The sequence below is a fragment of the Melanerpes formicivorus genome, unplaced genomic scaffold, assembly GCF_026170545.1.
Source record: "Melanerpes formicivorus ecotype bairdi unplaced genomic scaffold, bMelFor1.0.p_v2 SCAF_12, whole genome shotgun sequence".
In the NCBI taxonomy this organism is placed as follows: domain Eukaryota; kingdom Metazoa; phylum Chordata; class Aves; order Piciformes; family Picidae; genus Melanerpes; species Melanerpes formicivorus.
In genome coordinates, this window is record NW_027142364.1 from 1,380,955 (window position 1) to 1,404,497 (window position 23,543).

The 23,543-nt window shown below is 51.8% G+C and overlaps 2 protein-coding genes across 3 annotated transcripts in view; one reads left to right on the forward strand and one right to left on the reverse strand.

Annotated features, from left to right (window-relative positions):
* The window catches only part of MED12L (mediator complex subunit 12L), a 146,472-nt gene that overhangs the window by 76,992 nt on the left and 45,937 nt on the right, over positions 1-23,543 (reverse strand). The gene's annotated exons all lie outside the window — the stretch shown is intronic.
* Positions 2,395-21,621, forward strand: P2RY14 (purinergic receptor P2Y14). Of its 2 annotated transcripts, XM_068144908.1 has the most exons (4): positions 2,395-3,077; positions 8,441-8,520; positions 16,689-16,779; positions 19,225-21,621. In XM_068144908.1, the coding sequence occupies exons 3-4, from the start codon at positions 16,714-16,716 to the stop codon at positions 20,254-20,256; spliced, it is 1,098 nt and encodes a 365-aa protein (XP_068001009.1). In that variant the 5' UTR covers positions 2,395-3,077; positions 8,441-8,520; positions 16,689-16,713; the 3' UTR covers positions 20,257-21,621. The 2 variants fall into 2 exon arrangements, with proteins under 2 accessions (XP_068001009.1, XP_068001008.1); XM_068144907.1 differs by lacking the exons at positions 2,395-3,077; positions 8,441-8,520 and adding an exon at positions 10,462-11,406.

The following is a 23,543-nucleotide window of genomic DNA, read 5'->3' on the forward strand; positions in this document are numbered from 1 at the left end:
TCCCAAAACTGAACCCAGTGCTCAAGGTGTGGCCTCACCAGTGCCCAGTGCAGGGCACTGTACTCCCTACCCTGGTCCTGCTGATCCAGGCCAGGATGCTGCTGTCCTTCTTGGCCACCTGTGCACACTGCTGGTGTGTTGGAATCACAGAATCAACCAGGTGGGAAAAGACCTCAAAGATCAAGTCCAACCTATCACCTAATACCTAACACCTCCTGACAGCTAAACCATGGCTCCAAGTGCCACATCCAAGACTTTTTGGAACACCTCCAGGGATGGTGACTCCACCACTTCCCTGGGCAGCACATCCCAATGGCCAATCTCTTTCTGGGAAGAGCTTTCTCCTCACTTTGAGCCTAAACTTCCCCTGGCACAGCTTGAGACTGTGTCCTCTTGTTCTGGTGCTGGTTGCCTGGGAGGAGAGACCAACCCCCACCTGGCTACAACCTCCCTCCAGGTAGTTATAGACAGCAAAAAGGTCTCCCCTGAGCCTCCTCTTCTCCAGGCTAAGCAAGCCCAGCTCCCTCAGCCTCTCCTCACAGGGCTGTGCTCCAGACCCCTCCCCAGCTTTGTTGCCTTTCTCTGGACACCTTCCAGCATCTCAACATCTCTCCTAACCTGAGGGGCCCAGAACTGGACACAGTACAAATGCTATCTGAACACATTCTTGCAGGCAGCTCCTGACTGCTACCTCCACAGGATCCTTGCCCCTACACGCACCATGCCCTTTACTTTCAAGGTTTCTCCAGCAACAAGCTCCCTTGTGGTTTCCACCAGCCCAGCTTCCTAGGAATCCTAAAAAAGGAAACAAAAAAAAACCCAAAATTCTAAAAATGTCTCTTTGTGTGGCCACCAGAACCTCATGCATTGAGCAACTGCAATTGTGTAACTGTGACTCAGATGCATCCCTCAGCTCTGCACAAACCCCCCAGGCCCAGTGTGGCCCTGTAAGGCAAAATGTTTGCGCTCTGGGACCATCTGACCTGCTGACCACGTTGCAGACAGAGCCTTGTAAGGCCTCAGAAGTCTTCTCTACAACAATGCAGAGGCATCCACCCCTCAGCAAAACAAAATTAGGCTTTGATAGAGTAAAATAGAAACCCCAAAGCAGAAGGTCCTGGGATGCTTTTGGAACTCAGCTGCCTTCTGGTGGGATTATTCTACATAAACATTTATCTTGTGCATGCTGCTTGTATCAGCTCACAGAGCCTGGCCACAGCCAGGGCACAGTCCCTGTGTCTGCACATTCAGCAGGGTTGGAAGCACTGAGTACCTCATGAGAAGCTTTAGGAAATGGGGAACAACCTTCTTTGGATGAGAAGATTAACAGCCAGAGATACTGCTGGGGTGTGGTAATGGTTTGGTGAGAAACCCAAGTATGAACCTCTCAATCAATCAGCCTCATTCCTGTTAGTAAAGACTCCGGAGCTGCCATCAAACCTTGACTTGGTGATGCAAAGTCCTTCACCTTGAAGAAACCCAAGCATGAACCTATCAATCAGACCCATTCCTGTTAGCAAAGGCTCCAGAGCTGACACTCCAAGCTCAAATTGGTGATGCAAGGTCCTTCATCTAGAAGAAACCCAAGTGTGAACCTATCAATCAGTCAGCCTCATTCCTATTAGCAGTGGCTCCAGAGCTGCCACCCCAAGCTGGACTTCCGTCACCAGCAGCATGAAGAAAAATCACCAGCAGCAGCCCTTGCAGTCACCAGAAGGGCTCTGATAATGCCTTCAGCTCTCTGCCACCTCTATCTCTAGATCTATGCCCTGCAGTTCTGACACAGAAGTTCAGCAGCAGGACCATGCCAAAAGTTTCCTTTCACAGACACTAAGCTCAGACAAAGAGTTAGGATTTACTTCCTTACTGAAAGGATGGCTGGACCAGCAGAAGGGACCTTTGGATTCTGTGAGAGAAGACAACTTGTGTGGCTAAAGGTGAAACACAGAGGCAGTTGGTTCTGAGGCCATCAGAAGCACCTGATGGACAGGAGAGGTCTCCTGGCACTCATGCTCACTGCTTGCTTTCTAACCCTGCATCTTTTAGCTCCTGAGAGACCCAGTTTGGCTGGCACTTTGGAAAAACATCCATGTTTACATATCAAAGGGCCCTGTCCCTGCTGCCCAGAGTCATTCCAAGGGGGTGACAAAGCAGGCAGAGCTTGGACCTGCTGCCCACCCTTTAAGATCTTAATCCTTTGCCCTGGGCAACTGCTTGCTTCTCTCCAAAGCACACCAAAAAATGATCAGTGCTGCAAGGTCTCATCCATCACAGAAGAGCAGCTGACCCCTGCAAACACTGCTTTTCTCTGAGAGACTGGCACAGGTTGCCCAGGGAGGTATTTGCAGCCAGGCTGGATGTGGCTGTGAGCAACCTGCTGCAGTGTGAGGTGTCCCTGCCCATGGCAGTGGGGATGGAACTGGCTGATCCTTGAGCTCCCTTCCAACCCTGACAATTCTAGGATTCTATGATTCTATTCTTTGGGGACTTCACATGCCCATGGACATTTCAGTCCCCTCCTGAGGCAGCACTGTAACTGATGCCTCCAGCTGCAGCTGAACAGCTCTGAGAAGCTCTGTCCCTTTTGTGTGGTCAGGCAATCCTACAATGACAGCACATCGAAGGCGAAGCATGAAGAAGTCATCCCCAAGGTTGCCCATCCTTGGCTCAGGTTGCCTTTTAGCAGACCACCATCATTAACATCATTTCCAGTCATCATAGCCCTGCCTGTGGAGCTCAAGCTGTCCACTGCCCCACGAGAGCTGCAGAAGCCCTCAGGAGAGCACCCACGCAGCACCCACACCCCTCAGCACAGCAACTTGTGCTCAAGATGACTTTGCCTGCTCAGAACTGACTTCCTTTTCCGATAGGCACTGGTTACTCATGACCTTCGGAGAAGAAGACCAGAGCCACTTCCCCTCTGCTTCCCCTGGCAAGTGCTATTCTGCTTCTGCTGCTCAAAACCCCAGCAGTGGCAGCCGGAGCTTCCTGCAGCCCCCAGGCACGGGAGCAGCGCTGAGCACAACCACTGGGACTGCCCTCCAGATGACCCACAGGAGAGCTGCTTGAGCACACAGGTATGTACTTGCCTAGGGAAGGGCATCTTCCCACCTCAGGCTTAGCTCTGCACTGGGCATAGCTTTAAACTGGGAGCCTACCTCCAGCTGAGGTCTGGGTAGCAGCTTCCAGCATGAGCTGCTCCTGAGGCTTGGCCAGCACCAGGGGCTTCACAGCAGCTCATGCATCCCAGATTGTGTCTGCTGAAGAACAAGCTGGGCAAAACTTGGCAATGTGATCAAGACTCTGGATCTATCAGGGCAAGAAAGCATCTTGGTTCCAAGCACAGCTTGGCTAGGCTACAGAAAAAGAGGCTGAGGGGAGACCTTCTCAATCCCTGCAACTCCCTAACAGGAGGCTGGAACCAGCTGCGGGTTGGTCTCTTCTCCCAAGGAACAAGTGAGAGGAAGAGAGGAAACAGCCTCAAGTTGCATCAGGGGAGGTTTATTTTAGCCATCAGAAGAAACTTCTTCACTGAAAAGGTTCTCAGAGACTGGCACAGGCTCCCCAGGGAGGTGGTGGAGTTCCCATCCATGGAGGTGTTTACAAGAAGCAGAGATGTGGTGCTGAGAGACAGGGTTTAGCACCAGCCTCAAAACAGTTAGAGGATGGTTGGATTCAACGACCTTAAAGGTCCTTTCCCACTGAAATGATTCTGTGATTCTCTATCCATAAAGCAGAGGATGCTCTTCAGTGAGCACAGCCCAGAGCAGGCACCCTTCTGCCTGCCTGCCCTTGGCTTCTCTGCTTCCTCTGCAATGACTCCAGACCCCCTGCAAAGTGATTTCTGAGTTTATCTGTACACTGGGGGGAGTCACTCCAGCAATTTCCTGTTTCTGTCAGACTATGGTAACATTTTAAACAGTTAGGGGCCTGGGTTTTGGCCCTAAGGAGTGCGGGAGCATGCTGTACATTGACCACTGCATCTCTACAGAACTGCTCACACAGCTTTTGGCAAACTCCATCCCCAGCAGCCTGTTGGAAACCTCTGTTCAAACGCAGCAGCAACCTTGATGGTAGCTGAACTGCTCTGTTTACTTTGTGTGGTGTTTTAAGCACAAGGACAGGCACCAGAAGCTCCAAACAACAAAAAAACATGAAAAGGGGGGGAGGGGAGGGTTGGGGGGGGGAATAGCACAGCAGATAAAAGTGAAGTTAGAGGGAGAAGGAAGATGTCACCAGCTGGGGGCTGAACATAGGATGGCTATTTACAGCCACCAGAACAAGCTGTGCCCTTCAGGGAAGTGAAGATAGCACAAAACTGCAGCCTGTCCAACATCCACACCCTCAGAGTTCCACCAGGCAGGGCTGACAAACCAAGGGCAGGCAGCAGCAAGGTGCTGTGCTCATGGTGTTGCACCCATCTCCACATGCAACTGAGGAGCAGCCTGCCCGGCCATATGCACAGCACACAAGATCGCTTTCTGCTAACCTTCCCAGGCTTGCCAACAAGATGCTTCCCTTCCTCTTCTGAAGCATCCTCTGCCTTTTCTTGGAGGGGGACACAGCAGCAGAGGAGGGAGGAACAAGGATATGCAGGCAGCTAGGAGCCAAGCTAAGCAATATATCCACTTCAGACATACAAGCCCCACTTCTAGGCTGCACAAGACCACAGGCTCACAGGATGTTAGGGGTTGGAAGGGACCTCTGGAGATCTTTGGGTCCAACCCCCCTGCCAGAGCAGGGCCATAGAATCCAGCACAGGTCACACAGGAACTCATCCAGATGGGGCTGGAAAGGCTCCAGAGGAGGAGACACCACAACCTCTCTGAACAGCCTGCTCCAGGGCTCTGGGACCCTCACAGTGCAGAAGTTCCTCCTCATGTTAAGGTGGAACCTCCTGTGCTTTAGTTTCCATCCATTGCCCCTTGTCCTATCCCAGGGGGCAAGTGAACAGAACTAGGGAGCCCAGAGCTGGATGCAATATTCCAGGTGTGGCCTCACCAGGGCAGAGTAGAAGAGGAGGAGAACCTGCCTGGATCTGTTGGACACACTCCTCTTAATGCACCTCATGATCTGAGGAAAGGAGCTGGGTGTTGGAAGGCACAGAGGACCCCTTTGAAGCAAGCTGGGATCTTTCAGGTCAATTCAATTGGAGCCCAAGCCTGCAATCAAAACCATCCTTCAATTTGCCTCATACTGGAGAGCAGCCTCAGCTCTCCACCCCAGCGCTGCTTGCCCAGGTACCAGTGAGGCACAGTCACACCCTGGTCCACTCTGGTCATACCAAGGCCACACTCTGTCACAGAATCATAGTCAGGGTCAGGGTTGGAAGGGACCTCAAGAATCATCCAGTTCCAACCCCCCGCCATGGGCAGGGCCATGTGCTTCCATTAAGAACCAGAAGGATCTCAAACACCAAAGCAAAGCCCTCACCACAGTCACAACATTCATAACAGGAGATGACAGCTGTGTGAGTTGTGGTTGTGGAGTCTCCTTCTCAGGAGACTTTCAAGACCCATCTGGATGTGTTCCTGTGAGACCTGTGCTGGATTCTGTGGTCCTGCTCTGACAGGGGGGTCGGACTGCATGATCTTTAGAGGTCCCTTCCAACCCCTACAGAGCTCATGCTCTTCGCAGGGTATGGTAAGGGTTGGAAAGGACCTTTGGAGAGCATGGAGTTCAACTCCCCTGCCAAGGCAGGATCACCTAGAGAAGGTCACACAGGAACACATCCAGGTTGGTTTGGAACATCTCCAGAGATGGAGACTCTACCACCTCTCTGGGCAGCCTGCTCAGTGCTCCAGCACCCTTACAGTGAAGTTGTTGCTCCTCATCATTGAGATGGAACTTCTGATGTTCAACTTACTGCTTTAGAATGTGCAGAACTGGCAAATCCTGTAAGCGGTTCCCACTGCCAGCCTGGCAGCCCCACAGCCTGGCCTGGATGTGGCTGCAGGGACCTCACGTGCCCCCATGCTGCCACCCTCCACCAGGCCAGTGACCAACACTCTGCCACATGGAGGAACCAGGAGGTTTCTCCAGGAAAACACCTTTCCGGGGAGGCTAAGATGTTCCTGCCCACCCCCAGCACTGGCCACTCAGTGCTGCAGCAGTGTGCTGGGGCAAACAGTGGGGAAGCTGACAGTGCAGAGCTGTAATGTTTGGGGATGTGACACTGGCAGGAAACCACCTAAGCCTGCCACATTGGTGAAGAAAGCTGAAGTGTAAACCCACCAGGCAAAAGCCCTGATGCTGCAAGATACTTGAGGCACCACAGCTCTGTGTGCTAACAGATTCTTTCCTGGACTCTCCAGTGATCACAGAATCACAGAATCAATAAGGTTGGAAAAGACCTCAGAGATCATCAAGTCCAACCTGTCACCCAACACCTGCTGACAACTAAACCATGGCTCCAAGTGCCACATCCAAACCTTTTTTGAACATCTCCAGGGATGGTGACTCCACCACTTCCCTGGGCAGCACATCCCAATGGCAAATTATTCCTTCTGGGAAGAACTTTCTCCTCACCTCCAGCCTAAACCTCTCCTGGTGCAGCTTGAGACTGTGTCCTCTTGTTCTGGGGCTGGCTGCCTGGGAGAAGAGACCAACCCCCACCTGGCTACAACCTCCCTTCAGGGAGTTGTAGAGAGCAAGAAGGTCTCCCCTGAGCCTCCTCTTCTCCAGGCTAAGCAACCCCAGCTTCCTCAGCCTCTGCTGCAGAGCTCAGAGCCTGGGAGCTGTGGCTGCTTTGACTCTAAAAAAGGCAATCTGTAGGCAAAAAGGCATGAAGGAAGTTTACTGCTTTTATTTACATAGTGGAAGGACAACAGGGTCCCATGACTGAAAGTTTCCATAGCTGCTCCCACCAAGAAGGAAAGACCATACACAGCTAAGTGCAGAACTCCATGTGGCCATTTCCTCATGGCCCCTTGGTTACTACCTTGAGCAGTGTTTAGCCACCAGTGGCATCCCAGAGAAAACTGAGATCTTGGCTCTCTCATGCCCAGGTGAAGACAGAAGCAGAATGCATTTCTCCCTCTAACCAGAGCAGTGAGACTGAGCAGAAAATCAGTCCTGGGATGGGACCATGCTGAGGAAAGGGGCAGCTCCTGCTCTGCAGAACCAAATTGCTCACCTACAGTTGGACAGGATGGGATGGTTGGGTCTGAGCTCTGCCTTCTCTGAGGCAGGAGTACTGCAAGGGCAGTGCAGATACCTGCCTGTGCTCAGATTCACCTTAGCTAGCCAGGAGAGGTCTACTTCATAGATCTGAAAATAACATACTCCTGAGTCACTTAGGGATGGAGGCTTATGGCTAGACTGCAAATCAGCCACAAATCACTTAAACAGCCCAAGGAGGAACACTGTGCTTCAGAAAACATAGAAGAGAAATTGCTCTGCACTGTGGTGAAGAGCTAGATACAGGTCCAGAGTTCTGCACCCAGGAGCAGGGCACATCTACACCTCCTGGCAGGCCCTGAGCACACCTGCAGGAAGCCTGAGATGCTCCACAAGCAATAACACAGAGGTAAAGAAGAGCTTCCTGCTCTCATACAAGGAGCATTAGTGACCCCTGGATGTGCTGAAGTGCAAGAACCACCCGCAGAAAGCCAAGTTCAGTTCCTCCTGGCAGGAGTCCCCCTTGCACACCTCCAGGCCCCACAGGGTGCCCAGTCACCTCTGCTGCCCACGGCAAGCACAGAGGTGGGGTTGGGACACTTTGGGGAAAGTAGGAAAAATAACAAATGGGGAGGCAAAAGTAACCTGCTAAGGACAGTGTCTAAACCAGAACTCCCTGCAGCCTAACACCTCCAGCCCCTTGGCAGCAAGGGGCAATAGGAGACTGAATCTCCCATGGAAATCCTGATGTCTGCGAGACCTGCCCTGGAACCACCTCCTCAGCCTCTCTCCAAGCAGAAGCAGGAGGGGAAAGTCCAGGTCCTGTCACTGCAGTTCACAGGAGCCTGGGGAAAGCAGCACCTGTGCTGGTGCCCCTGGCAAGCAGCCTGGTGGGAGGGTGTGGAGAAGGCAAGCAGAAGCAAGCTACCCCTTCTGCTCTGGTGATCAAAGCTGAATGGCACCTGGAGAGGTGGCTGCCAGCCTGGGCCATACCCTTGGCTTTACTGCAGGCTTGCTTGGAGGTGCTGAGTCTGCAAACAAGAATCTTTGCTGCGTGGTGTGGAGCTCACTGCACCAGAGCCCAGGCCTTCAGCGACAAGTTGGCCACAAGAGCCAGCAGGACTGCTCCTGCCACACAGAGGTTGGTAGCCCCATCCACACTGCTGGCTGCAGGCAGGAGCCCTGAGTGCCTGATGAATCAGCAAAACAAGAAAAAAAGGTTACTCAGCTGTTTGCTAAACACTCAATCCCTTGGAACAATGGCAACAGCTTTGGAACGTTGCAGCTCTTTTCTCACTGCTCAAACTTTCCCTTCTGCTAGGCCTTTGACCAGCCCAACAGACAGCTGGGGTGATGCACACAGAGCAAGAGCTGCCCTTGGGAGGGAGACATCTATCTGAGGTTGGTAGACAACTTTGCTTTGCCAAGTAGTTCTTCTTGTCCTTTATTTTATGTTTCTCCTTCACACTCACTTCTCTTGGCAGACTGCACTTTCCTTCCTCTTCTGCAAGGATTTCATCTGGACACAAAGGGGATGCTGCTTGGTTTAATTTTAGGCTTGGAGGAGGAAGGTAGTGGAAAAAGTTTGTCGTGGGTCAGGCTCTGAAAGCTGACCTTGGTCCCAAAAGGGATCCTGAGGCTTCTGTTCCTGCTGCTGAGGGGAAAAAAGCAACAACAATCCAAACCAAACCACCACACCAAAAACAAAGAAAGAGGAGGGTTTGGAATTAATAACCAACTCTGCCTCAGAGGGTTTTAAAGCACTTGAGGACAGCTAAAGCCTTATCTGACCCATTCCTCTCATCCTTGCTTCAGAAAGTGCCAATAGGGTGGATGAAAAGAGGTGACAAGTCTGGCTGACTTCTGGGGAGCTGCCTGCAAAGCTTTGTGCATCATCCTGCCTCATCCTCCCTGGCTGCAGAAGTTCTGCCTGAGCAGAGGCAGAGAGGGCAGGTTTACCCTTGGACAAATCTCCTCACTTCACTCCACAGCCCAGAGCTGCTGGCTCCAGCAGGGCTCCCCAGGCAGCAGGTCCCACAGCTCAGAGCAGCTGGGAGATGCAGAGCCACAGGCAGCCCCTGACGCCAGCTTCTGGCAGCAGATTCTCCCAAGGAGATGCTCACTCCGGGATGCCCACCTGAGCACAAGCTGGGGACAGCAGTGCTTCCCCAGGGAGCCACAGAGCCTGCAGAGTCCAGATCCAGGGCTGCATGGGGCTGCAGCTGTGAAGGGATAAGCAGCCTGTGCTGCCACCAGCTCTGGTGTCCCAGCAGCTGGGGTCCCCCAGCATGGAGCTGGGCTCCCAGCTCGTGACTCCTCTCCAGCTGGTTCCCATGCCTGGAAGGAGGATGAGAACGGAAGCAGAATCTGTGTTTTTCCAAAACATACTCCAGATAAAATAATAGCCCATGATGGACAGGAGGGAGAGGCTTCCCTGGGGGCAAAGGCCCAGGCAAGTGCTGCTCTAAAGCCTTCTCAGGACACTGGGTGGGCATCCATCAGGAGAAGGGTTAACACTTGCAGCCTCTGGCACTCACCACTTCTTCCTGTGGCACAAGTTTAGCCCTCTCTTCTCCTCCTGAGGCACACAACGCAGCTGAGAGGGGACCAGGGCATGCCCCTGCCTCTGGCACTTCAGAAAACCACCTGAAACCACACTTGGACATCCCAGCACCTGCCTACAGACCTGAGGAGCAGGTCTGCAAACAAAACACAAAACCACGAAGGGAAAAGCAAGCAAACAAACAAAAAGAAGCAAACCCAGCAAAGGAGGGGAAAAGGAAGCCCAGCAAAGGAAGGGAAAAGGAAGCCCAGCAAAGGAGGGGAAAAGGAAGCCCAGCAAAGGAGGGGAAAAGGAAGCCCAGCAAAGGAGGGGAAAAGGAAGCCCAGCAAAGGAGGGGAAAAGGAAACCCAGCAAAGGAGGGGAAAGGAAACCCAGCAAAGGAGGGGAAAAGGAAGCCCAGCAAAGGAGGGGAAAAGGAAGCCCAGCAAAGGAGGGGAAAAGGAAGCCCAGCAAAGGAGGGGAAAGGAAACCCAGCAAAGGAGGGGAAAAGGAAACCCAGCAAAGGAGGGGAAAAGGAAACCCAGCAAAGGAGGGGAAAGGAAACCCAGCAAAGGAGGGGAAAAGGAAACCCAGCAAAGGAGGGGAAAAGGAAACCCAGCAAAGGAGGGGAAAAGGAAGCCCAGCAAAGGAGGGGAAAAGGAAACCCAGCAAAGGAGGGGAAAAGGAAGAAAAAAAAAAAAAAAAGCAGGAGAAAAAAAAGGAGGAAAATAAAAGAAGAAAAAAAGAAAAGGAAAAAAAAAAAAAAAAAAAAAAAAAAGAAGAAGAAAGGAAAAGCAAAAGAGAAGAGGAAGAAAGCAGGTGCCATACACCGTGGATCCAGCACTCATCCCAGGATTGCCTCCCTCCGGCTCTTAGCACGCCCCGAGCTGCCCCCAGGCCGTGCCCCGGGCTCGGGTCCAAGGCACTCCCAGCCGCAGCAGCGTCTGTGCAGGAGAGATCGCAGCCAGGCCTGGGAACCCTTTGCGAGCAGAAAGCAGCTGCCCTTCGCAGCTCTGCCAGCTGCAAGCACAACGTCTCCCTTCCCAAACCAGCTCAACGCCGACCTGGATGGAAGCTGGTGGGAGCACAGGAAAACACAGCCGCGGCCATCTGCAGCACCCAGCCCTGCGCACATCTGGCTGCCAGCCCTGCGCACATCTGGCTGCCAGCCCTCCTAGCCGCCTGCTCAGGCACAGCGCGCCCCGACCCGCCCGCTGCCGGCGCCGGTACTAGAGACAGTAGGGCAAAGCCTTCCCTAAGGACCTGGAGCGTGTCCAGCTGGGCTGGGCACCGCAGGGCACCGCGGAGCAGCGCAGGGCTGCTCCAGCCAGCGAGTGAAGCACCCGCCGCGGCTCCCACCATCCTCACCCTGCTCCACAGGACAAGGCATCTGTAAAGGCTTCATCCTCCACATCTGCTCCCCAGCTGAAGAGGGACCACGCAGGTGACTTTCTCCTCTTCTCCTTTCCACGAGGAGTTTCTCTACCTCACCCACGCTCCCGAACATGCCCCTTCGGATTTTCCACATAGCTGCCGCCACGGTGCCGTTCGCCTGTCTTTTGTAATCGGCAAATCATCAGAGCAGGAAACTCTCCACGTGTTATGCAAACCACCAACAAATGAGCTGGGGCAGAAACGAGCTTGCAAATAAACACACAAAGCCCACAGCAGAGAGCTCCTCTGTGGGGGCTGAGGCATGGACCAACCTCCAGCCACCACCACCACTGCCACCGGCTCCAGCACAGGTAAGGGCTGCCGGGCAGCAACTGCTTTTCTTTGCATTTACGGCTGAGGAAACAGCTGTGAAGCTCAAAAGGGATTAAAACTTTTGAAGAGAGAGTTAGAAATCAAAGATTTTAACTGGCAAATGCTGCTGTTAAAACAGAATATGAAAGGGAACAGTTCCTCCACCCGAGCCACGGTTTTAGGTCTTTTCAATACCTCAGGGGTTAGGACAAAAAAAAACCAAACTACCAATCATTAAAATGTTTGATTGGCATACTCAGAATAGAAGAACTCCAAGTCTTATAGGAGACTTGCTTCTGAAAGCTGCTCTGCTTAATCCTCTAACAGCAAATCATCAACTGACCATTCCTAATACCCTGCTCCTAACTTTGTCTCTCATAGCCACCACTCCCTAATTCAGATCCCATAACTGATGGAAGACAGGAAGGATCCAGGAGGGAGGGTTGAGAATTAACCAAAAAGCCTCCAAAACTCCTCCAAACTGATTATTTAGCTTAGATCTCAAAGTGATCCTACATGGGAACAGCTCAAAGCACTGCTACTAACTTTGTCTCTCACATTCACCACTCCCTAATTCAGATCCCATAACTGAGGGAAGACAGGAAGGATCCAGGAGGGAGGGTTGAGATGACTAAAAAGCCTCCAAAACTCCCCTTAAACGATTATTTAGGTTAGATCTGAAAATTATTCTACATGGGAACAGCTCAAAGCACTGCTCCTAACTTTGGCTCTCACATTCACCACTCCCTAATTCAGATCCCATAACTGATGGAAGATAGGAAGGCTCCAGGAGGGAGGGTTGAGACTTAACCAAAACTCCTCCAAAAGGATTATTTGGGTTAGATCTGAAAGTGATCCTACATGGGAACAGCTCAGAGCACTGCTTCTAACTTTGTCTCTCACATTCACCACTCCCCAATTCAGACCCTGTAACTGATGGAAGATAGGAAGGATACAGGAGGGAGGGTTAAGACTTAACTAAAACTCCTCCAAAAGGATTATTTGGGTTAGATCTGAAAGTGATCCTACATGGGAACAGCTCAGAGCACTGCTTCTAACTTTGTCTCTCACATTCACCACTCCCTAATTCAGACCCTGTAACTGATGGAAGATAGAAAGGATACAGGAGGGAGGGTTGAGACTTAACTAGAAAGCTTCCAAAACTCCCCTAAAATGATTATTTAGGTTAGATCTGAAAATGATCCTACATGGGAACAGCTCAAAGCACTGCTCCTAACTTTGTCTCTCACATTCACCACTCCCTAATTCAGATCCCATAACCAACAGAAGATAGGAAGATCCAGGAGGGAGGGTTGAGACTTAACTAAAAAGCCTCCAAAAGGATTCTTTGGGTTAGATCTGAAAATGATCCTACACGGGAACAGCTCAGAGCACTGCCCAAGTGTCAGTCTGGGTTTGCACAGATACTGCCCAGGCTCCAACTTTCCCACGCTAAAAGATTGTGAGTTTAGAGTCAGTCAAGACTGTAAAAACCCAAAATGACAACAGAATGAGTAATTGAACTTATCAGGCAAATCAGGCTGTGCTATTTCACGTTTGTAAGGTGGCATCAGGAGCTGGGGACAGTAAGGCATGAAGCTGGGTGGGTTTTGCAGACAGAAATGACCTCGAGGTGTCCTCACCCTGTGACACCAGCTCCAGCTGCCCTTGAGCCTGCTGTTTGAAGAAGAAACAAAGACTCTCACCTGCTGCTGCTCTCTGTAGCTGGGGGCTCCCCTCCACACTCACGCTGTCCTGTCCTTCACAGCATGCACACCACCACCACCTATGATCTAACTGGTCATTTTCCAGCCAGGAAAATCTGTGCCAGAACAGCCACTGCTGAATGCCACTTGCACTAACTGGTGGCACATTAAGAGGTTAACAGCACTGCCCTGCTTGTGAGCTCAGCTGAAGTGCCATGAAGGAGGGTGCCAGGTCAAGCTGGTGACCACCAAGAGGTGGGCTTACAACAACCTCATGAGGTTCAACAAGACCAAGGGCAAGGTCCTGCAGCTGGCTCAGGGCAATCCCAAGCACTGATACAGGCTGGGCAGGGACTAGCTTGAGAGCAGCCTTGAAGAAAAGGACCAGGGGGTGCTGGGGGAGGAGAAGCTCAACAGGAGCCAGCAGGGAGCACTGGCAGCCCAGAGAGCCAAGCAGAGCCTGGGCTGCAGCAAGAGAAGTGTGGCCAGCAGGGCCAGGGAGGTGATTCTCCCCCTCTGCTCTACTCTGGTGAGACCACAGCTGGAGCTTTGTGTCCAGTTCTGGAGCCTCTGTGCCAGGAGGGATCTGGAGGTGCTGGAAGGTGTCCAGAGAGGGCTGAAGCTCCTCTGCTATGGAGACAGACAGAGAGTTGGGGTTGTTCAGTCTGGAGAAGAGAAGACTCCCAGGAGACCTTATTGTGGCCTTCCAGGATCTGAAGGGGGCTGCAAGAAAGCTGGGGAGGGACTTTTGAGGGTGTCAGGGAGGGATAGGACTGGGGGGGATGGAGCACAACTAGAAGTGAGGAGATTGAGATTGGATGTGAGGAAGAAGTTGTTCCCCATGAGGGTGGTGAGAGACTGGCACAGGTTGCCCAGGGAGGTGGTGGAAGCCTCATCCCTGGAGGTGTTTGCAGCCAGGCTGGATGTGGCTGTGAGCAACCTGCTGTAGTGTGAGGTGTCCCTGCCCATGGCAGGGGGGTTGGAACTGGATGCTCCTTGAGGTGTCTTCCAACCCTAAGAATTCTATGAGTCTATGAAATGGTGAAGGACCACCCTCAGCCAGGGCAGCTGTCAGTGCTCTGCACCTCCACAGGTCCCCACGCTCACCCACCCCCCAGGCAACTGCCACCACCCAACTCACCATCCTAAAAGGCTGGACTAGGACTGGGTGTGTTGTGCATACTTTAATTCTCTGCAGTATTACAAGCCAGACTTTGGCTTAGGACAAATGTTATCCTAAGAACAGAAAAAGAATGAAGTCTTGGTCTCTTGGCAAGCTGGCCAGAAGCCACACGTGCCAACCCATCTCCATGGTCACCACGACAAGCTGCCTCCCAAAGGAGAGCAGCAACAACCACCATGGACCCTAAAAATCTCCACCCACCAGCTGCCAGCTTGGGCAACTCTGTGGAAAGACAGCAACCAGCCCCAAGCTGGCTCTGGCTGAGAAAGGCCTGGGTGACCCATGGGGAGGGCTTTCCCTTGGGCAGCCCCTGCAGCTCTGAACCCACAGAGAGCCCTGGCTCTCACTCCATCAGCCCAGCTCCTGTGGAACACCTGAGGATGCCCACCTTTTCAAGTCCCATGAGGAGACCACAGCAGCCTGCCCTGATGGTTCCCAGACAGCAGCCACTCATGTCCTCTGCTGCAAGCAGGAGCTTCAGACCAGCAGGGCAAGCAGCTCCCACCAGAGGGGCTAAACTGGGGCTGCTTTCTTGCCTGTGTTACACCAGCCAGGACCACAGGCCCAGACCACACCAGAAAGAAGAAAACATTTATCTTTTAGCCCAACTCAGCACCCAGTTGCTGCGCTCTGTCTTGCTGTCCCTCTCTAGATGTCTCACAACATCAGAGACAACATCTGGCACGATCTTCTCCCCTGATAACTCCATTTTGCAGTTCAAAAAAGACTTCTGGGCACAGTGACTGCTGTCAACAAATTCCTGACCCAGTAATTGCATTGCACATTCATTAATCAGGAAGCTGCATTAACTTCCATAAATAGCTAAAATGTGCCCTCAGTCCTGCAGGACCTTCCCTGTCTTCAGGGTGATGGGAAAAAACCAACAAAGCACCCAGAAGCTTGTAAATATTCTTCTAATGTTCAGTAAAGCAGCTATGAACTTTGAGATCTGACAGCCCAGTTACAGAAGTCAAGGAAAAATAACTGCTTTAATGAAGGCACTTCATTAGGAAGGGTGACAAATGACAGTGTAAGAGCTGGAACACAAAGGGAACCAAATCATAGAATCACAGAATCAGCCAGGGTGGAAAAGACCTCAAAGATCAGCAAGACCAACCTAATACCTAACACCTCCTGACAACTAAACCATGGCTCCAAGTGCCACATCCAAGCCTTTTTTGATCACCTCCAGGGATGGTGACTCCACCACCTCCCTGGGCAGCACATCCCAATGGCCAATTACTCTTTCTGGGAAGAACTTTCTCCTCACCTCCAGCCTAAACCTCCCCTGGCACAGCTTGAGACTGTGTCCTCTTGTTCTGGTGCTGCTTGCCTGGGAGAAGAGACCAACCCCCACCTGGCTACCACCTCCCTTCAGGGAGTTGTAGAGAGCAAGAAGGTCTCCCCTGAGCCTCCTCTTCTCCAGGCTAAGCAACCCCAGCTCCCTCAGCCTCTCCTCCCAAGGCTGTGCTCCAGACCCCTCCCCAGTCTCGTTGCCCTTCTTTGGACACCTTCAAGTGTCTCAAGCTCCTTCTTAAACTGAGGAGCCCAGAACTGGACACAGGACTCAAGGTGTGGCCTAAGCAGCGCTGAGTACAGGGCAGAATGACTTCCCTGTGTTTGCAATGGTTTGTGCAGCTCTTCTGGGTGCACTTGGCCCAGACACTGCGATCTGCAAGCTGGGAAACTTCCAAACCTCCACATGTTCTACCAGATCAAATTGTTCCATTGACTTTCTGCAGGACCAAGCACTGGAACCTGAACTGCTGCTTAGCCATGCTTAGCTCTTCCTACACACAGGACACAGCCTGCAGTGGGTTGCTCACCCTCCCCCTCCAACACACAGCAGCAGAGAGCAGGGTCACACAGCAGCAAAACAGCAGCAACGTTCTAAGAACTGGGGGGAAGGGGTGAAAAAAAAGAATCCTGAGGTTCAGCCACCACCTCAAATAGTAAACTGACCTGCAATTAATATCAGATGAGCACTGTTCATTGGTTCCATCTGAGAACCCAGTGTGGAACAAGGGGTGAGGATCTATGTTCATTTCAAGGTGTGCACACTTGGTGGAGCTACTGCAAGTCCTCCTCTTCTCACCAGGAAAGGATGTTCTGGTTACTAGAAGCAGCAGATGAAACTGATGGTGAACTCAACTGACATAAAGCACAGCAGGGGGGAACATAGAAGCCTCTAACATTACCCATGATGGGCTTTAGGTTGAACATGATTGCCCTATGACACTGTCTTCCCTAACTCATTTTGGTTTCAGTCCTGCTGGAATATCTGAAGATTCATCTGCAGTAGAGATCATCAGATGGTCTTCAGCGCTGCAGGATTACACTCTCCTGGGGGCCATACACAACCCTAACAACTATTTTCCTGTCTCTCACACAGGTCTCCCAGTAAGAGCTGAGGTCCTATGCCAGAGAATGGAAGGCACTCTAGGCCCTTAACAAGAAACACCACAGCAGTCAAACCAAGACAGGTAAGGACAAGCCATTGGCACTGAAAGGCTGGCAGAGTTCTAGCCTGGCTTTGGCAGTGCAAAGAGAAGAGTTTTCAAGTACAGTGTGTTCCCATCTCAAGTAAAAACACCAGTTGCTACTGGTGCTTTTCAGCTGTCTGACTGGGTGCTTGAAGGATACAGAGGGCAAAGTGGAGTGAAGATCCTTTGAGCTTTAGCAGGGTCACCCCAGACCTTAGCCATTACCACCTCCTAATCCTAACACACCTATTGAGGTGGCAGTTAGAACACTGCCCTCCACACCACCTTTGTCCTTTAACAACCCAACCAAACACCCTGCTGACCACAGAGCTTAGGCAGCCAGGATGGCAGGTCCTGGTAGGGGAGAACTACCAGGAGATGAGCTGCAGGCTTCAGGTGTGAACACGAAGGTGGACAGGGATCTGCTGGAGAGAGTCCAACACAGAGCTACCAGGATGATGGACTGGAGCACTGCCCTTTGAGGAGAGGCTGAGAGACCTGGGGATGCTTAGTCTGGAGAGAAGACTGAGAGGGGATTTAATCAATGTCTATAAATAGCTGAGGGCTGGAGGTCAAGAGGCAGGGGAGAGGGTCTAATCAGCTGCACCCTAGGATAGGACAAGGGGCAATGGATATAAACTACAGCACAGGAGGTTCCACCTCAGCATCAGGAGGAACTTCTTCACTGGGAGGCTCACAGAGCACTGGAGCAGGCTGTCCAGTGGAGTTTCCTTTTCTGGAGACTTTCCAGCCCCATCTGGATGTGTTCCTGTGTGACCTGTGCTGGATTCTATGGTCCTGCTCTGGCAGGGGGGTTGGACCTGAAGATCTCTGGTGGTCCCTTCCAACCCCTGACATTCTGTGAGCCTGTAATCCTGTGACACCTAATGGTTTAGGTATAATACCTGCTCCAGAACAGCACAAAGCTGGCTAGTCCTTTCCAGTGCCTGCTAGAGATACAGAAGCCTCCACACCAAAGGCAGTAACTGTACCTCTTTGAAAGGAAATTTCCATTCCTAGTTACTGCAAGGGTACACTCAGGTTCCAGTCTGCTCCATGGAGGCATCAGCTGCTGACTCTGAGCTGTGGCATCAAGAAAACCTCTTTCTTTTCCGAGAGATGAGGTTGGGTTTTCTCCCCAGCTCCACAGGCACGTGGTTTCCAGTAGCTTAGCTTTTCCTTTGCCAAACCCAGCAGTGCTGTGTCTCTATCTGCTCTGCCCTCCCTACAGAGGGGAATCCACCCCCATAAACACTCTGTCAAAGCAAGCAGACAGCAGATGTGATTCTTCCTGGAGATCCTCTAAAATGTCAGTCTGAAGGACATGAGAGGACAGCTCCAGCCTCCGTGTGAAGCTACCATGCAGACAGGCTCCAGCACATCCTGCTGCTGAAGGCAAAGTTTAGAGTAAGCTGTGGTGGCTGCTCACAAGGCTTGCAAGGCACTTCCAGGCCTGCCTGACAGGATGTTTTCTGTGCCTGTATACAAACCAGAACGTGTGGCCAAGGAACATCCTTGCTTCCTGGTAATCCAAGGCTAAAAGTAGACGCTGGTCCCTAAGGGTTAACGTGCAAAAGCACCATGGCTCCATCCCACTTCTAGTTCAGTGGGAAAAGGGGCAGCACAGGGCTTGAGGGGTTGAAGTCAAACAGAAACAGATGGATTTTCTCTGTTGAAAGCAGCAGCATGTTCTTGAACATCCTGGCATGGATCAGGAGTGGTGTAGCCAGCAGGAGCAGGGAGGTCATTCTGCCCTGTGCTCAGCACTGGTTAGGCCACATCTTGAGTCCTGTGTCCAGTTCTGGGCTCCTCAATTCCAGAAAGATGCTGAGATGCTCAAATGTGTCCAGAGAAAGGCAACAAGGCTGGTGAGGGGTATGGGGCACAAGCCCTATGAGGAGAGGCTGAGGAAGCTGGGGTTGCTTAGCCTGGAGAAGAGGAGGCTCAGGGGAGACCTTCTTGCTCTCTCCAACTCCCTGAAGGGAGGTTGTAGCCAGAAGGGGGTTGTTCTCTTCTCCCAGGCAAGCAGCTCCAGAACAAGACACAGTCTCAAGTGGCACAGAGGGAAGTTTAGGCTTGACCTTAGAAAGAAGTTCTTCCCAGAAAGAATTGGAATGTGCTGCCCAGGGAGGGGGTGGGGTCACCATCCCTGGTGGTGGGTGGTGTTTAAGAAAAGCCTGGATGAGGCACTCAGTGCCATGGTCTAGTTGATTGGATAGGGCTAGGTGATAGGTTGGACTTGATCTTGGAGGTCTCTTCCAACCTGTTTGATTCTGTGATTCTGTAACAGCATCAAAGCAGTGAGATTGGAAAACAACCCCGCTGTGTCCCCAGGTGGTGATGGCTGAGAAGGTTGCCAGGTTCAGTGTGGAGCAAGGGCAGAAACCTTGCACTGCTCACTGGCAAGCACCTTCTCTGACTGAGATCACCACTCTCTGCTCACAGGTACAAAACCACTGGAAGATGCCCAACTCCAGCAGCAACTCCATGGACAACAACTGCAGCCACAGCACAGTGATCACCACCACAGCCATCCCCCTGGTCTACTGCCTCATCTTCCTCGTGGGGCTGCTGCTGAACGTGGTGGCAGCATGGATCTTCCTCTTCGTTTCCAGCCAGAAGAGCTTCATTGTCTATCTCAAGAACATCGTCGTCGCTGACCTCCTCATGAGCCTGACCTTCCCTTTCAAGATCCTCGCCGACTCAGAGGTTGCTCCTCCCCAGCTCAACGCCTTCGTCTGCAGGTACTCGGCCGTGGTGTTCTACACCAACATGTACATCGGCATCGCCTTCTTCGGCCTCATCGGCTTCGACAGGTACTACAAGATCGTGAAGCCTCTCTTCACCTCCTTCGTCCACACCGTCAGCTACAGCAAGGCGGTCTCTGTGGTCGTATGGCTGCTGCTGCTGTTCATCTCCCTCCCAAACATGATCCTGACCAACGAAGCCACGGAAGAGAACTACTCCAGGAAATGCATAGGCCTGAAGAGCGAGCTGGGCAGGCAGTGGCACAAGGCCTCCAGTTACATCTGCACGGGCATCTTCTGGGTTGTCTTCCTCCTGCTGATCGTTTTCTACACCTCCATCTCGAAGAAGATCTACAGCTCCTACCGGAAGTTCCGCAGGAACTCCGAGACGGCCAAGAGGAAGAGCAGCCGCAACATATTCAGCATCATGTTCGTCTTCGTCGTCTGCTTCGTGCCCTACCACCTCTGCAGGATCCCCTACACCCTCAGCCAGACCAGCTCCCGCTTCTCCTGCCAGGCCAGGACCACCCTGTTCTACGCAAAGGAGTTCACCCTGGTCCTCTGCGCCGCCAACATCTGCCTGGACCCCATCATTTATTTCTTCCTCTGTCTCCCCTTCAGGGAAAAGCTCTACCAAAAACTGCACCTCAAGCAGAAAGCACCAAGTGAGGTGGAAATCTCTAAATCCAGGAGGTCAAACACCCTTGGGGAGAGTGTCGACATAGTGTAGGTCTGGGTCTGTCAAAGGACGTCACCTCTCAGCAAGAGATTCGAGAGTGGAAAGGTCCCAGAGCAGCTGAGCTGATGGGAACCAGCAAGGAAACGGGAGAAAGGCTTCAGCATGAAACACCAAGCGGTGCTACTCTGTATAAACCATGATTGAATGTTGCCCTTACATCTGCTCTGTGCTGTTCCAGCCGATGCTCTGTGCTACAGTGTGGTATGACCTGTCTGGATCTCAAAACAAAGAGAGGAGTAACTGGAATGACCTATCCTGGAGCTCCAGGCCATGGGTCTCTGAATGGATCATCCCACAGACTCAGTAATCCAAGCCAGGCACAACACACAGGGATCAGCAAACCAAGCCTGAAGGGCCTGGCAATGACCAAGTGCTCCACCAGGGCTGATGCAGAGCCCTCAGCAGCCACAGGAGCTGCACAAGACTCTGACCTGGCCTCCACCAGCCCATGAAGAGGACTGAGAACCTGAGGAGAAGTGCTCTCTGCCTACCAGCTCAAAAAGCAAGGTGAAGAAGGCAAGGTGCAGCTTAAGAAAAGACTCAGAAAAACTCCAAAACAAATACCAAACCAAACCAACAAATCACAGATCTGTCCAGCCCCTTGGTACAACTGTTATGTGTATACAGATACATACCATGGGACAGCAATGTGCCCTGGTGGCCAAGAGAGACAATGGCATCCTGGGGTGCAGCCAGAAAAGTGTGGCCAGCAGGGCTGGGGAGGTTCTGCTCCCCCTCTGCATTGTCCTGCTGAGACCACAGCTGCAACCCTGTGTCCAGTTCTGGGCTCCTCAGTTCAAGAGAGACAGAGACCTGCTGGAGAGAGTCCAAGGCAGAGCCAGGAGGATGATTTGGGGGCTTGAGCATTTCCCCTGTGAAGAGAGACTGAGAGCCCTGGGGCTGTTTGGTCTGGAGAAGGGAAGACTGAAAGGGGATCTGATCAATGCCTATCTATATCTGAGGGGTGGGGGGCAAGTGGAGGGGACCAGTGGTGTGCATTAATAAGCCAAGGAACAAAGGATACAGACTTGAACAGAGAAGGTTTCATCTCAACATGAGGAGAAACTTCTTTCCAGTGAGGGTGCCAGAGCCCTGGAGCAGGCTGCCCAGAGAGGTTGTGGAGTCTCCTGCTCTGGAGGCTTTCAAACCCCACCTGGATGCATTCCTGTGCAGACTACCCTGGGTGATCCTGCTCTGGCAGGGGGGCTGGACTTGATCTTTGGAGGTCCCTTCAGGCCTCTAACATTCTATGATTTACATAGATATCTATATATAATGTGTATATATATATTTATATTACACATAGGATTTCTTAAGGGAAAGATTCTACAAAAATAAATAAAGTATTAAGCATGACTCTTTGCCCCCTTTAGGCACCAAATGTCAGAGTGCTTCTGCAAAAGGCAATGCGCAATAAAAAGAAGTGTTTAAAGAGGCTCCTTCTGTAAGTCAGGAACACATTGGCTTTGCACCACATCCCTCAGGACCTTCCAGAAACCCACAGCGCTCACACCCAATGATTCCCAAGGAGCTGTTTGAGAGCACAGCTGGCTAGAAACTCTGGGGTGCATTTAAACCCAGAACCATTTGCTGGTTTCCCCATGCCCTTGGCACTGTGACAAAGCATTTCTCTCTGTACAGCAGTAAGGGCTCCCAGCCTCCTATACAGAAATATAATCTGAGCTGTATTTCAGTGCAGATTCTTCTCTTCCTGGTTGATATCATCACCCTCCAGGGAAAACACCTCTGCAGAAAGTACCACAGAAGCCTCCTTCCTTTCCCTGAGCACAGCAGAGACAAGAACAGGCGTGCTTCACCCCTCTGCCATTCTGCTTCGTTTCAGGGCTAACAATCTCTTAAGGGTGAGAGATTTTTAAGTGTGTGGCCTCTGAACCTTCTCCAAGGCTGTGTGGGTAACTCTTCTTGGTCTGAGATCACTGCTTGACAGCAGCACTATTCCACCACCACCACCCAGCATTAGATTTCAACTAAAGGAGCAGACAACTCTGCTCACTTCAAACCCACCTCTGTGGAGGTTACTTACTTCCATCTATTTCCTACTTGCCTGAGCAGAGATCCCAAGCAGCCCCCAACATATCCTGGATGTTCATCCTACTGCAGGGGCTGGGGGACCCTCAGCCTGAAGCAGCCTTTAGGGCCTGCAGGAAAAGGCTGCTCTTTGGTTGTGTTTTGTAAAGAAAACAAATGGAAGATTATTTACATGGTCCTTGCAGAGCTCCCTGACTTCTCAAACTGAGACTTTGGAGGTTCTTCCCTCCAAGCAAGGGAAGCAGCCTGCTGGGAAGGGAGCCTGTGACTTTGTGAGAGATTTCTTGTCATTTATGGCAAAAAAATCGTTTCCTTCCTGCATGGCACAGCTTGGTATTTGCCTGCATAAACCTCAGGAACACAGAGATGAAAACACTTCCACGATAGAACTCTAATTACTCTGAAAAGGTGATTTAGATTGTGCAATAGTTTCCTCACCACCTCCAGGTTACTGATATTAGAGAAGGAGAAAGTCTGCAGAGGGCACCCAAGGGATGCTGAGCAAAACACCCTTGGAAAAAGGGGACACTGAACTTCAGGTAGCTTTGATAAAAGATCTTGCTCTTGTTGGAGGAGGTGTGACCATCAACCCTGCTGCAGCCAGCCACATGTGACAAGGCTCAGCTCCCAGTGCAGACCACTTCTCAGTAAAGTTAACCTAGCCCCCACTTTGTCTTTGGCAGACCTGCAAAGAAGTTTTTTTCTGAGCTGTAACTCACTCTGCAGGAAAAGGGAGGCACAAACACACATAAAACCTCACAACACTGTTTCAGGCTTAAAATCAAGGAAAGAGAACTACAAGTGTGGAAAGACCAGCTCTGCACAAGGAGCAGAAGACCATAAAACCACAGAATCACAGAGCTACTGAGGCTGGAATAGACCTCTGAGATCTTCAAGTCCAGCCTATGACCTAACAGCGCCACACCAACCAGACCATGGCACCGAGTGCCACAACCAATCCTTCCTTAAACACCTCCAGGGATGGAAACTCCACCACCTCCCTGGGCAGCCCATTCCAGTCTTTAATTCGCCTTTCCCTGAGGAGGTGCTTCCTAACATCCAACCTAAACCTCCCCTGGCACAGCTCCAGGCCATGCCCTCTCATCCTCTCACAAAGTTGCCTGGGAGCAGAGCCTGACCCCCACCTTACTACAATTTCCCTTCAGGTAGTTGTAGAGTGTGATAAGGTTCCCCCTGAGTCTCCTCTTCTCCAGGCTAAACACCCCCAG